The sequence below is a fragment of the Lampetra fluviatilis genome, chromosome 11 (genome assembly GCF_964198595.1).
Source record: "Lampetra fluviatilis chromosome 11, kcLamFluv1.1, whole genome shotgun sequence".
Lineage (NCBI taxonomy): Eukaryota > Metazoa > Chordata > Hyperoartia > Petromyzontiformes > Petromyzontidae > Lampetra > Lampetra fluviatilis.
In genome coordinates this window covers 15,536,918-15,553,042 of record NC_136285.1, presented here as the reverse complement: position 1 = coordinate 15,553,042, position 16,125 = coordinate 15,536,918, and the positions used below count along the sequence as shown (strand labels likewise).

Genomic DNA, 16,125 nt, shown 5'->3' with positions numbered 1-16,125 from the left:
ATACAAACACACGCACGCAGACACGCACACAGACGCACACGGTTGGCTACGTACGGTACGAAAGAAGTTCAACGCATAGGCATCCGTGGAACTCCTCAGCCCCGCGTGTTTTTCTCAAAGGCAGTGTCGCGCGGTCACCGCTCCGGGGGAGCACAAAACAAACGAGGACGCGTGGCAGCGTAGAGCGAGCGCTCGCTCCTCACAGCGCCAAGCGGCCTGGGCTTGCTCTGCAAGGAAGAGGTTTCCGAGCACGGGCAACGTGCGGACAGCACGCAGCAGCGACGAGACAGCCAGCGACGAGACAGCCGGCGACGAGACAGCCGGCGACGAGACAGCCGCGCTGTGGGCAGCATGTCCATCACCACGGCCCGTTCGGTCATCACTCACCATCATCATTACAATCTGAATTACCAAAATTAAAATTCAACGTCCATCATGACACGCATCAAGGTCTACACCTACCACATGGGGATGTCAGAAATCGCCATCACAATCGTTGTCATCATCACAATCGTTGTCATCATCACAATCGCTGTCATCATCACAATTGCAGTTGTCGTGGTGGTAGTGATCGTGGTGGTGGTCGTAGTGGTGGTTGTGGTGGTGGTGATCGTGGTGGTGGTGATCGTGGTGGTGGTCGTGATGGTGATCGTTTTCGTGGTAGTGTTGGCGGTGATCGTGTTGGTGGTGGTGGTCGTGGTGATTGTTGTGGTGATTGTGTTGGTGGTGGTGGTTGTGGTGATTGTTGTGGTGATTGTGTTGGTGGTGGTGGTCGTGGTGATTGTTGTGGTGATTGTGTTGGTGGTGATCGTGTTGGTGGTGATCGTGTTGGTGGTGGTCGTACCAGGTTGGCGTTGCTGCGGTTGGAGTCGTCCTCGGGGAAGGGCACATAGACGGCGAGGGCGAGGCAGTTGGCGAAGATGGTGAGGAGGATGAGGATGTCAAACGGTCTGCGAGGCCACGGGTCAAGGAGTCGTGACCATCGATCGGAGAAAGTTTAAAAATCTAAACCATCACAAGCGACCCGACCAACGCATCAACCAATTGAACCAAAATGGTCCAACTCCCACGTGACCGACATGAAGTGGCAAGGGAGTCATCCAGCAGTAGACTCATTTTGTAAACACAGTTGCTCCGCAACAAGAAGAGCCTTGGTTGGGTTCCAGACTCAGGTCCCTTTGTGCCGCCTGTGTATTCTCTCCTTGTTAGGCATGGGTTTTCTCCGGGTTCTGTTGTTTCCTCCCACAGCTAAAACAATGGAATTGGCATTGGCCAAACATCCCAATGCTGAGAGATGATGACCTGCAAATGGCTCAAGTGTATTGCACTTAGCGACGTCGCCTACTTGGTGAGGCCTTCCTCAAAACGAGTCTGGAGGCTTCCCTCGGTGATGGAGCGTGGCCATAATAATAATAATAGCGACGACGTCAAGAAGAGGCGTGCAGCGTAGCGACCGGCGCCCGGCCACCGTGAACTCTGCCCGCTGAGTTGAAGGGCGGTTCGCAGGCAGCAGCCGAAGGGTTAACGCACGCGGCACGACAGCTGTGCACCATCACAGCCCCGAGTCGCACGAACTTCGCCTTTCAAAGCGATTTAATCGCAGCGCACGGCTCTGCGGAAATAGCCAGGCCGATGTAATTGTGGTAATTAGCAGAGGCACGCGGAGCAGCAAAAAAACACGAGGGAGCTCAACTCGGCACGGGCACAGGGCCCGGGAAGGTCGGTGTCGTCCCTCGCTGCGGCCATCCGACCACCGCCACCGTGGTCAACCATAACCAACCTGGTCAACTGCCATCAATCGTCATCGCCATCCTTCACTCGCCGTTAACTACTGTGATCACGCACTACAAATCATCAACCAATAATCATCATCGTCATAATCATAATCATCATTTAATCACTATTATTATCCATTATTATAATAAATCAAAATAAGTTCGCATCATTCAACCACCACCATCATGATTATGAGCCACTATTTATCCACTGCTGGATGCAGGTTCTGCATCATCATTGTCATCATCAGTATCGTAAGCCATGTTGGTCAACTGCTAGATGAAAGCCTTGCCATCATTATGTAATTATCTATCCACTACTGGATGAAGGCTTCCCCCACGATCATAATCATCAGTAGTCACTGTCTTTCTTCATTACCTTCATTGGCGTCCACGTGTGTGTGTGTCATCCGCACGTCATCACCGGCAGCCCCAACAATTTCCGATCGTGACATCATCATCAGTGGCGCAATCGGGGATCGGTCGCAATCAATCACTGCCCCGGGCGCCGTCATTGTGCCGGGCACGCGGAAGTGGTGGCACAGAGACAATGACACAGAGACAATGACACGGAGACAATGACACAGAGACAATGACACAGAGACCATGACACAGACAATGACACGGAGACAATGACACGGAGACAATGACACGGAGACAATGACACGGAGACAATGACACAGAGACAATGGCACAGAGACGGTGGCACTGAGAGCTCGAGAGAGAGGTGGTAGCAGAGTCGCGTTCGCAAGAGGGCCCACCCTCAGGTGGGCGACCGAATGACAGGGAAGTCAAACAACCACAACGGCTCGTGACCCTTACCGCTGGTGACGAGCAACACGATCCGTGACCAAAACCAAGGCTCTTGACAACCAACACGAACACCACCACCTCCACCACACGTGATCACGACTCATCGCTATTACCAGTCATGATGAGCAACATTGGTGATCACAACCATGACCATCACCATCATATGTGATGTGACCACCACAACCACAACCCCAACTACCACCACCCCAAGTACCACCACCACAACAACTATCGCCACCAACCACCACAACAACTAGCGCCACCACCACAACAACTACCACCACAAACACCACCAAAACACCACCACAAACACCACCGAAAACCCCACCACAACCACCACAAACACAACCACAACCAGAGCCACCACAAACACAACCATAGACACCACCAATACCAACACCTGCCATTCTCCACTAAGTGATGCTGACGTCACCACGGCGCCTGTGCCAAGCCAGGTGCACTTTGAGGCCACGTGAAGTGTCGAAGGCTCGCTGCTGACAGGAGGTCACGGAACAGACCCAGCAGGTGCCATGGGTTGGCTGACTGAGATGACTGGTAGATGCATCAGCTGTACCCCCTACTGTGCAAACTTTCCGCCCGGCGCTCTGCTCGTTGGGAGCATCGCTCCTCTGCCCTCCGTTGTTGCTGGAGGACGGATTGCCTCCAACTGCCCAGTAGCAGCGTCCTTCAAGAGCCTCCTCCATAGAGGCCGATCTTGACACCTCTGGTACCAGTCATCGGCAAGTCTACTCAGCAGCCACATCCTCCTGTACCGCATCAGTCCATCTCTTCTCCAGCCCATGTCGTGCCCATTTAGCCCCCTCTATGCGGCCAAACAGAAGCTGCTTGGGCATGCGGTGGCTGGGATATGCAGCCTTGCCTGTCGGAGGAGCTCATTGAAGGGAATGTGTCCAGATCTTTTAAGGATTTGTGAGCTCCTCATAAATCGTGCCTGGTTAAACCCAGGATGGATCGTAGGCATGCCAGCCTGAATGTTTCTAACTGGCTCAGATGTCCCATTAGAGGGGTCCACGTTTCACAAGCATAGAGAAGGGAGGGCATGACTGTGGCCGAGAAGACCCGAAGCTTCATGAGGAGCGACAGACCAGGTAGCTTCCACACAGCATTGATGAAAATATAATGCCACCCGACTGATTCGGAGTGAGACCTCTGCTGTCAAACCGGAGGTGGTTATAAGCACACTGCCCAGGTATGGGAAACTCTCCACTCTCTCCACAACCGCTCCATCACCAATGGGGAGCTGAGGGGGTGGAATGTGTGGTGGCACAAAATACCCAGGCAGGTGCTTAGTTTTGGTTGGGCTGATGGTAAGACCCCCACCTCTTAGTGGCACACTCCATTTTCAGCAGCAGCGCTTCCAACTCCTCCTCTGAGTGAGCAACAATCACCAGATCATCGGCATACATAACATGATTGAGCAATAGGGAGCCATCCCTCGACCACACCTGGGCATCGATCAGCCTCCCATTGTATCCGTACCAGATGGAAATTGCACCGGTACAGCCATGGAAAATGTCTCAAACTACATGGCCAAAGATGATGTTAAATAATGTGGGAGCCAGAGGACATCCCTGTCGCACCCCAAGGTGAACAGGGAATGGCTCCGACTCCTGGCCACGTAGTATTGCCCGGTCCTGCCCACCATCATGAAGGCCCTTAATGATTGTGAGCAGAGGGTCAGGGACTCCGAAAGCACGAAGAACTGCCCACAGCCCTGGCCTGTTGATGGTATCATAGGCCTTGACCAGCTAAATAAAGCAGAGATGTAGGTATTGTTGGAATTCCCTACACCTCTGCTGTAGCAGATGGAGAATATGGCACCCTTGCAGGACCACCCTGGTCTGAAACCACATGGGGGCTCCCGCAAGCCTCTTCTCAGCAAGTGTCTCCTGAGCGTGCCTGGCAAGGTGATATTGAATAATCCTTGCCAGGACCTTTCCCAGCACAATGAGAAGAGAGATGCCCCTGTAGCTGTTACAGTCTGTAACAACTATAGGGGGGACCACCAGGATATCCTTCCAATCCTGTGGAACCGGTCCTGTGGTCCAGACAGTTGTGATAATGTAATTAATGTAGGCAGGCTGCACACAGATGCCACCCTCCCTCAGCACCTCCCTTGGGAGATCATTTCTGTCCAGCACTTCTTCCACAGATGGCACCTCAGCCAACCATTCAGAAGGGTGGCTACTTCTGCCACCACAAACACCACCACAACCACCACCACAACCACAAACACCACCACAAACACCACCACAAACACCACCACAACCACCACAAACACCACGTGTATAGACTACCATCACTACGCCTGGTAACCCAAAAAACCCTCACCGAGACACAGTGGGAGGCAATGTTGCAATCTGCGGAATTCAAATCTGCCTGTCGATGTCCAGCATTGGGAAACCATAAAACCCGAGGAAACCCACAAACTCCACAAAGATAATGTGCCAAAATCGGGATTCGAACCCAGAGCCTTCTCACTGTGAGGCACCAATGTTACCACTGCTCCACCCTGCCGCTCAGCGACCAATGCCAGCGATCGTGATTAAAGGACTAGACACACATTATAATAGACTTGGTCTCTGCCAATTGTTAAGGACTAAGTCCCATCAGGCCAACTAAAATACACTCACCCCCCACTCACCACAATGTGTTCAACCACCACACTACAGGTCACAACAACACACTCACCCCCCACTCACCACACTGCAGGTCACAGCAACACACTCACCCACTCTCCACACCGCAGGTCACAACAACACTCACTCACTCACCACACTGCAGGTCACAACAACACACTCACCCACTCTCCACACCGCAGGTCACAACAACACACTCACCCACTCTCCACACCGCAGGTCACAACAACACACTCACCCACTCACCACACTGCAGGTCACAACAACACTCACTCACTCACCACACTGCAGGTCACAACAACACACCCACCCACTCACCGCACTGCAGGTCACAACAACACACTCACCACACTGCAGGTCACAACAACACTCACCCACTCACCACACTGCAGGTCACAATAACACACACACCCGCTCGCCACACTGCAGGTCACAACAACACTCACTCACCACACTGCAGGTCACAACAACACTCACCCACTCACCACACTGCAGGTCACAACAACACTCACCCACTCACCACACTGCAGGTCACAACAACACTCACTCACCACACTGCAGGTCACAACAACACTCACCCACTCACCACACTGCAGGTCACAACAACACTCACCCACTCACCACCCTGCAGGTTACAACAACACACTCACCCACTCACCACACCGCAGCTCACAACAACACACTCACCCACTCACCACACCGCAGGTCACAACAGTTTCTGCTGATTGTGTGGCACTGCTCCACTTTGGGATTCCCTCCGATCGTCTATTTCCCCCCGCTTGTTCAATGTAAGGCTCACGTTAACTCGTATTTTGTTACAACTTTGACAGTGCTGTTTGTTGCTGGCCACTGGATGCCTTGGGCTTGTGCTCAGCAACTGTATTTAAATAACGAGAAATCCATATGCCTCTCTCTCTCTCTCATTCTCCCTGTGCCCGGCTCTCTCAATCGTTCATTACCGCAATCCATCTCCCTCCATCACTCTCCATCTCTCTCTCCATCTCTCTCCGTCTCTCACTGTGTCGCTCTCCGTCTCTCTCAGTCTCTCACTGTGTCTATCTCTGTATCTCTCTCCGTCTCTCTCCGTCTCTAACTGTGTCTATCTCTGGTCCCCCCTCTCCCCCCTCCCTCCTGGACCCCTGTGGACCCCCTCTAAATGGACCCCTCACTTTCACTCCCCTCTGCCAAGCACCCCCTGTCACTCGGACCGGCTCCCCGTCCATAGCGCCTCGTGATGTGCACGAGACGCTATGGAGTGTAGTGTATACATGTATAGTGTGTGTACATGTGTGTGTGTACATGTGTGTATGTATGTATGTACATGTGTGTGTGCATATGTATGTGTACATATGTATGTGTACATATGTGTGTGTACATGTGTGTGTACATGTGTATGTGTGTGTGTACATATGTATGTGTGTGTACATGTGTGTGTGTACATATGTATGTGTGTACATGTGCGTGTGTACATGTGTGTGTGTGTACATGTGTGTGTGTGTGTGTACATGTGTGTGTGTGTACATGTGTGTGTACATGTGTGTGTGTACATGAGTGTGTGTGTACATATGTGTGTGTGTACATATGAGTGTGTGTGTACATATGTGTGTGTGTACATATGATTGTGTGTGTGTACATATGAGTGTGTGTGTGTGTACATATGAGTGGATATGTATGTGGCCGGATCGAGGGGGCTAAACGGGCGCGGCATGGGCTAGAGAAGAGATGGAGTGATGTGGCACAGGAGGACGTGGAGCTGAGTGGACTTGTCGATGACTGGTACCAGCGGTGTCAAGATCGGCCTCTGTGGAGGAGGCTCGTGGAGGACGCTACTGGGCAGATGGAGGCAGTCGCCCTCCAACAACAACGGAGGGCAGAGGAGCGATGCTCACAACAACGAGCGGAGCGCCAGGTGGCTAAAGCACCGTAAGTTGGCACAGTAGGGGACACAGGTGGTGCATCAGTCACTCATCTCAGTCAGTCGACCTGTGGGACCTGGGTCTGCCCTTTAACCTCCTGCCAGCGGGCGTTCGACACTTCACGTGGCCTCAACGTGCACATAGCCTGGCACAAGCGTCGTGGGGACGTCACCGGCACTTAGTGGCGAATGGCGTTTATTGTATGTGTACATGAGCACGTGTACATATGAGTGTGTGTACATATGATTGTGTGTGTACATATAAGTGCATGTGTACATATTATTGCATGTGTACATTTAATTGTGTGTGTACATATGACCTTATGTATGTGTACATATGATTGCGTGTGTGTACATATGATTGTGTCTATATATGACTGTGTGTGTGTGTGTGTCACATCAACTAGTATTTGTTCCCGAGAGAATTACTTTAAGATACCACACACACCACTAAACCACACACTCATCCGAATCACTCACAGACATCAACCACACGAACAACAACCACAGAACGAGCATCTGCATACACTACCCAACCACCGAGCCAACAACACCAACACTTGGAGGCCACGTGAAGTGTCGACCGCTTACTGGCAGGAGGTCATCGAACAGACCCAGGTGTCATAGGTTGACTGAGTGAGATGACTGGGAGATGCACCAACTGTGCTCCCCATTGTGCCAACTTTCTGCGTTTTAGCCACCTGGCACTCCGCTCGTTGTTGTGATCGTCACTCATCTGCCTTCCATTGTTGCTGCAGGGCGACTGCCTCCAACTCCCCAGCAACGCCCTTTTCGAACATCCTCGACAGAGGCCAACCTTGCCACTGCTGGTACCAGTCATCGGCAAGTCCAATCGGCTCCACATCCTTCTGTACCACGTCATATGTAGGCTAGCCTGAATGTTTAAAACTGGTGCAGATGTTCCTTTAGAGGGCTCCACGTTTCGAAAGCATAGAGAAATGATGGTATGATTGTGGCCGAGAAGACCCGGAGCTTTGTACGGAGCGACAGGCCAGACAGCTTCCACACAGCGTTACACAGCTGATGAAAAGATAATGCCGCTCGACTGATTCGGAGTGAGACCTCGGCTGCCCAACCGGAGCTGGTCATAAGCACATTGCCCAAGTACGGAAACTTCTCCACTCTCTCCACAACTGCCCCATCACTCATGGGGACCTGAGGGAGGGGGCATTTGGTGACCTAAACTTAAATGGGTGTTTGCACCGTGTCGCTACTGGTATAAATTAGTACCGAGTGGATGGGTTACCAGCCCCTTGCACACCCCGATCAACAACCCAACCAATACAACACACACACAGCACAATAGACACCCACACACACAAAGACAAAGTTCCCCCATATAGCCGGAACAGGCTGTACGAGAAGTGCCGTTAGCGAACACCTATGAAGGCCGGCACGGCACAAGAGGAGGTGGGTGGCCAGCACCTCGCCCGGCCGCCTTTGTCTCCTAGTTTTGATGTTTACACACCCCACCAAGTTCTCATTTGAGGCTGAGTCGACCTAGGAAAGGCATAGGACCGGTTCAGATAATTATCGTTACTGGTGTTGGCCGTGAGCGGGAATAAAAGTCAGGTCGCTGGATTCGTAGCGCGGATCGCTAACCACTACACTACCGCTCCCCCACACACACAGCACGGCACAACCCCCACACACACGGAACAACCCCCACACACACAGCACAACCCCCCCTCACACAAAACCCACACACACGGAACAACTCCCACACACACGGCACACCCCCCACACACACGGAACAACCCCCACACACACGGCACACCCCCCACACACACACGGCACAACCCCCCCCACACAACACCCACACACACGGCACACCCCCCACACACACGGCACACCCCCCACACATGGAACAACCCCCACACACACAGCACAACCCCCACACACACAGCACAACCCCCACACACACACACGGCACACCCCCCACACACACAGCACAACCCCCACACACACACGGCACACCCCCACACACACACGGCACACCCCCCACACACACAGCACAACCCCCCCACACACGGCACACCCCCACACACACACGGCACAACCCCCCCCACACACCCCCCACACACACGGAACAACCCCCACACACACGGCACACCCCCCACACATGGAACAACCCCCACACACACACGGCACACCCCCACACACACAGCACAACCCCCACACACACGGAACAACCCCCACACACACAGCACAACACCCCCACACACAGCACAACACCCCCACACAACACCCACACACACACAGCACAACCCCCAAACACAGCACACAGAACAACCCCCACACACACGGAACACCCCCCACACACGGAACAACCCCCACACACACGGAACAACCCCCCCACACACACACAGCACACACACAACACACACACACACAGCACAACCCCCACACACACACAGCACACACACAACACACACACAGCACAACCCCCACACACACGGAACAACCCCCCCACACACACACACAGCACACACACAGCACACACACACACAGCACAACCCCCACACACACGGAACAACCCCCCCCCACACACACACACACAGCACACACACAGCACACACAGCACAACCCCCACACACACGGAACAACCCCCACACACACACACAGCACACACACACAGCACAACCCCCACACACACACACAGCACAACCCCCACATACACGGAACAACCCCCACACACGGCACACCCCCCACACACGGCAATGGATTCCCCCCCGTGGGCATCATGTAACCCAGCACAGCAACACTCCCCATATCACAGAGCACACTGCATACCACGCGTCACCACAACACAAGGTCTTACATAATACCCACACATCACCACACATCTACACAACGCACGATCTAGCATCATACCGCACATCACTATCATAGCAGATGCCAACGCGTCACCACCACACAGGGCCCACACATCACCACCATCTACATCAACACATCACACCACCACAACGAAGCACGGCACCACACGTGACATCACACTCCACATCGCACCACTACAATCCACAACCCCAAACATCACAGCACCCATCACACGCAATATCCCAGGCGGACAGGGCAAGCATGCGTCACTCCACATCACATCACCCGTAACCACCATCCATCACACGACCACCCCGCACAGCGCCCACAACAACACACGGCGCAGCAGCACCACAGCAGCACGTCACCACTCCACTCGATCGCAGTCGACATCACCACTGCACGAGCCCCCTGCACACAGCAGCACTCAGGGCACACATCCCCCTCCCGCCTCAATGAACGAAGCGCCGCTTGCACGACGACGACGACGGCACGAGATTGCACGGATGCACCGCCCGTAACACGCAGCGCGCGGCATCGCATCGTCCGCGACACGACCCTTCTTCACCGGCGCGCTGCCGCGTGCGGGCACGGAACGAGGATACTTCCACTCCACGATGCCGATGCAGGCTCTGCGCAGCGGGTTCTGCAGCGAGAGGCAGAGCAGAGCCCTCGCGGGCCGCACGGCGCCCGTAGACCCGCACTGCTTCTTCCCCTTGGCGTATTGGTGGCGCTTCCTCTGCGCCCCGAGCCCCCCCGCCGCCGGGGCCCCGGCGGCCGCGGCGACCCCGACGACGGCCGCGCCGACCCGCGGCGTCCCGGGTGGAGCGCGCGGCCCCGCGGACGTCGCCGGCAGCGTCGCGGCGGTGACGGCGCCCGCCCCGTGCGCTCCGTGCGCTCCGGCGCCGAGTGCGCGTCCGCCTCCGCCTCCGTGCTGCGCGCCCGTGCCCGGTATCGAGCTCATTGCCTGGGCGAGGCGGGCAGCTTGGATGGCCGCCTCCCACGACAGTGCCCCGGCGCGTGGCGGGGGGGGCCCGACCGGCACGGACGAGGAGGAGGAGGCGGGGGCCGGGGAGGCGCGCTCGCTGGCATAGCTCGGCCCGCCTGGTGGAGGAAGACGGAGGCAGAGGAGGGTGAGAGTGGTGGTGGTGGTGAGGATGGTGGTGGTGATGGGTGATGATGTTGGGTGATGTTGGTTGATCGGTGGGGGGTGGGAGCGTGGATTTGGCTGAGAGCGCGGAGCGAGGAGGTTGGGGACAGAGGCGCCGCCTCGAATCACAAACGCTGCCGCGCACAGCGTCCGCTTTGCAGACGAGTGCGATGACGATGGTGGTGGTGACGATGATTGTGGTGGTGGTGATGACGATGGTGGTGGTGGTGATGACGATGGTGGTGGTGATGACGATGGTGGTGGTGATGACGATGGAGGTGGTGATGATGATGATGGAGGTGGTGATGACGATGGTGGTGGTGGTGACGATGGTGGTGGTGGTGATGATGATAACGGTGGTCGCGGTGGCGCTCCTGTTAGTAACGTTGCGAGCCCCTCTGCTGTTCGCACCGAATGCGGCAGCAGCGGCAGCGGCGGCGAGAAGAGAGCGGGGGCGCTCCTCCCGTGGCAGGGGCGAGCTAAGATCGCCGACCGGGCGGTAACCGCCTGGTAGCAGCACCCCGGCGAAGCGGTTACAGCAATGCCCAGGGCAATCGAGAGAGGGGAAGGCATCAGTCATTGAGGTCGTGGCTCACTCGTCCGCTGTGCTGGGTGTCAGCTGGGTCATGTGTCAGATGGTTCAATATCGCACTGGGCTCGGCTATGTAGACGCCGCCAAGTTAGGTTCTATCTCCGGGCGCGGCAGGTGGAATATCCGGGCAAGTTTAAATCAGAGCACATTCACTGATAAGACTCCATTGGAAGACGATGACTGATTTCTAACTCTCTAAACTAGAAGTTGATTCTGAAAACGGTGACCTCCTCAGTACCCCCCCCCTTCTCTCAACGACCCCCCCACCCCCTCAATCTCCCTCTCAATCCGCCTTGGCGCTTGGCTAAGAGGCGACGAGTGCATGACCCAGCGTTATAGGCACGCGGCTGTGAGATGGCCAGGGGGTTGCAGCAGCAGCAACAGGTTCAGTCCACAGACGAGTCGGTGAACTGGATCTGTCACTGGGATGAGTCGATCTGTGCAGAGTTGTGAGTGTTGCGTTTCTCTCCGGTTCTCCCAGACCAAGCCAAACGCTCGAGATTTAAACTCAACACAACCGTCACACCTCCGTGACGTTTCGGGCATTGACCCTTCTTCATAGCACACAGATAATGCGAGTCTGTGTTTAGTTCCTGTTATTTTTGTGCTGACGCATCGCTCAACATTCAGAGTGATTTACGACTCAAATGAATATCGAGGCATCGTTGCTCATCGCCTGCTTACAGCTCTGAGCCAGAGGTGGAAATTCCACATTCCTATGGACGAGAGGAGGGGCGAGTCTCTCCATAGGCCAACCACTGTCGACGCTGCGTCGTCACAAATAATCTGTCGTAAATTAAACTGGAACTCATGTCCAAACATCTCAGTGTAGCAGAACCCTCCTGAATGAAAGTCTTGAGACTCGGTGATGGCTCTCCTGAATACATTAATATATCCTGCATCCTTCTCGCCCCGACTGTTCACAAATTAATTCGCCACTAAATGGACTGGGGTAAGCTCGCACGTGAATGCTAGCCGCAGCCTTGCAGGTATTATAGAGGATATGATGTCTGATGTCGGTGCTATGGGATGTATTAATATTCTCCCGCTTGTTTACCCAGCAAAGCCTCATTGGGTCCTGTCAGGTTTTCGCAGAACGGAGCGACGCTGCTGCGTGCAACCCCAAGTGAGTGATTTGTTGTACGGTTTCAGCATTGAGCTGTTTGGCCAAAGCCAGTTCCACTGTGTGTGTGGGTTTAGCTATTTGATGAGAGGCATGCAGAGCAGGGGACGAGCATGCAAACTCCACACAGAGAGGCGCCCGAGTCAGGGAATCGAACCCAGGTTGCTTTGGTCGCGAGGCCCTGCGCCACCGTCCCGCCCCACGTGACCCGTGATGGGGGTTCGTGTGACGACGCGGCCCTCGCAGTCCGCGAGGGCCCCGCGCGAGTTCCGCGGCTCTGAGAGAGGAGGAGCAGCGGCTCGTGACGCTGCTGATGACGGTGACGATGCTGATGATGATGATGATAGTGGCGATGATGCTTGTGGGGATGATTCTTGTGGTGATGATGCTGCTGCTAATGATGATGGTGATGCTGCTGCTGCTGCTGCTGATGACGATGGTGGTAATGCTGCTGATGATGATGGTGGTAATGCTGCTGATGATGCGCCTGCTGATGATGATTCTGCTGCTGAGGATGACATTGATGAATGCAATTGCTATGCTTGCTGTCAATGTTGCTGCTGCTGATGCCATTGATACTTCGCAATCGTTGGCAATAGTGTACTAGCACTAATAACAACAAAAATAAACACATTCGTCACTGCCCTAGTTATGCGCTCTGCAGAAGGGCTATTGCTCGAAACGTCGCCAATAGTTTATTTTTAGGACAGTGTTACTGAGTAATATGTAGTTTGCTGTTGCTAGTACTGCGACTGTTGCTGCTGCTATTGATGACGGTGTTGCTGGCTGCTGTTGCTACGGCTTTCTGCTCATGCTGTTACTGCTCATAATGATGATTATGACGCTGTTATTCCTACTATTTTTATTATCTTATAATGATGATTATGACGCTCTTACTCCTACTATTTTTATTATTAGCCTAACATGATGCTGCTCCTACTGGTACTGCGCTTGCTGATATTGCTGCAACTGCTACAATGCGCTTACTGCTGATGCTATTATTAGCATCCTGATGCGTCTGCTACCGATAATCACCATGCTGCTGCTGCACCTGCTACTATCGCTTCTGCTATTGATTATCTTGTTGCAGTTACACTTGCTGCTACTATGAGACTGCTGTTGCTCATTCTACCATTGCCGCTGCTGTGACAACTGCAATTGGGACTGCTGCTGCAGCTGCTGCTGCTGCAACTGCTGCAATGCCAGGGGATGAATGGGAAGGCAATTTTCGCTCCACGCCACTCTGCCCATCCTACTCCCGCCTCTAACATCAGAGTCTCTACGACTCCACGTGAGTCCCGTCGAGTCGCCTCGACACGACGCGCATACTAATCACCCAGACCGGGCGCCCTACACCGTGTGGCGAATGCGCCGAATTACGACTCATTAGCGCACGGGGGCGTGATGCGATTATGAAGATGGTAATGGTGATGGTGATTATGTATGCAGCAGTGGGTGGCTCATGATGACGGTAATGTTGGTGGTGATGATGATGATAATGTTGGTGATGATGGTAATGTTGGTGATGATGATGATGATGGTGGTAATGTTGGTGGTGATGATGATGTACGATGATGAAGTTACTGTTGGCTATGCTGCTGTATGTGGTGGTGGTGGTGGAGTGCCCTGCCGTATCGGCCTTCATAGGTGCTCGCTAACAGCACTTGCCCCAACAGTCTGTTGATGCTGTATGGGGAATCTTTGGATGATGCGGTTGCTACTCCTGATGATCATCGCGACCACGGTGCGAGTGCTGCTGCTGCCAATGTCCTCGAGTCTTTCTATCTCCCACCGCCCATCTCCAATCTGCCACCTTCCCGTCCACATCTCAATCTTACAACCAACCCGCACCTCCATCTCGCATCTCACCCCACCCCTTCTCCCGCCCATCACCGCCGCCGCCGCCGACGACGCCACCTGGCACGTACCTTGGCACGGCTCGGCAGGTAGTAGCATGGCGGACAGGACGCGCGCCGCCTCGCCGCCGGGTTGCCCTGCGGCTCCTAGTGGCCGTGCAGGCGCGTCTCAAGGCGACGGGACGCGCGGCATCCTCCTCCTCCCATGTCGCCTCGACTGCTGCGCTCCGGGTCCGGCTCTCCTTGCGCGCTCTCTCCGAATGTCTCCGTCCCTCGCTCTCTTCCGAGCGCTCTCGTCCCAAAGACTCGCAGGAGTCGCCGCTGCTGCCTCTCTCGCAATCTCCCTCGCTCACTCGACCCCTCCTCCTTCGTCTCCGTGTCTCTCCCTCTCTCTCGCTAAGAGCGCTCTCTTCTCAGATCCTCAGTCGCCGCTCTCTCGGCTCCTCATTGGGCTCTCTATGTCTGTATGTATGCGTGTGTGCGCGTCTCACTCTCACTATTACTCCCTCCCTCTCTCTGTCTCTCGCTCGGCCCCTTCGTGTGTCTCGCTCTCTCTTTCGCAGTTGCCGATGGTCGAGTGAAAGATCCGGAGCGGAGGAGCAGCTGAGTGCAGCCGCAATGTTCTCTATGGCGACGCGAGGGAGGCGCGACGACGACGACGAGGAGGAGGAGGCGAGGGAGGGGACACGGGGAGGGCGAGGAGGAGGTAGGAGGAGAATGGGGCAGGATGAGAAGGCGGAGGCGCGGGAGGGAGGGATGAAAGGAGGAGGTGCGAGGAAGCGAGGGGAGGTGCAGGAGGCTTCGGGATGAAAAGCGGGAGAGGAGGAGGAGGAGTGGAAGGGAGCGCGAAGCCGCGAGGAAGAAGCCGCGTGGGAGAGGCGCATAGCCAGGATCGTGTTGAGTGTGGAAGTGGATTTCTGTGATGTGTGAATGTGTCTGTGCTCGTCTTTTGTTGCACGTGTCTTTATGCGTGTCTATGGTTATGTGTTTGTGTGAGACTGCCTACATGTGTGCGTCTACGTGCGTGTGTCTTTGCGCATCTCCGTGTCTGTGTGAATCCACGTGTCTGTGTGAATCCGCGTGTCTGTGTGAATCCGCGTGTCTGTCTGTGTAGCTGTGAAGTTGTCATCTCGCGAGCGAATTGTGCCGCCCAGCGGCCGCGCTGGCCACCTGCAGGCTCTGGTGGCCGCGTCCTCCGGCAACTCTCCCGAGCCCCACTCAGTCACCCAGCAACCCGCCCCCGCACCCCACAGCCCCCCCCCCCCTCTTAGTCGCTTGGCAACCCACATCAGCATCCTCCTCCCTGATCTTACACTCAAGCGCACGCGGCCAATCAGCGCCTCCTCCAGAGGGAAGGAGGAGAAAGCGTGAGGATTGCGGGCGCGGGGGGGGCAGTATCTCGC

The 16,125-nt window shown here is 55.0% G+C and overlaps 1 protein-coding gene across 16 annotated transcripts in view; it reads right to left on the bottom strand.

The window, feature by feature from the left end:
- Positions 1-15,825, bottom strand: part of LOC144934883 (voltage-dependent L-type calcium channel subunit alpha-1D-like) — a 185,280-nt gene extending 169,455 nt beyond the window's left edge. For all 16 annotated transcript variants that reach the window (XM_078861139.1, XM_078861144.1, XM_078861140.1 and 13 more), the window contains exons 1-3: positions 14,795-15,825; positions 10,607-11,105; positions 845-950 (exon numbers count right to left, since the gene is read on the bottom strand). In XM_078861139.1, coding sequence (XP_078717265.1) covers positions 845-950; positions 10,607-11,105; positions 14,795-14,822 — 633 coding nt within the window. In that variant the 5' untranslated portion in view covers positions 14,823-15,825. The remainder of the gene's footprint in view (positions 1-844; positions 951-10,606; positions 11,106-14,794) is intronic.
- Between the last annotated feature and the right edge of the window lie 300 nt (positions 15,826-16,125).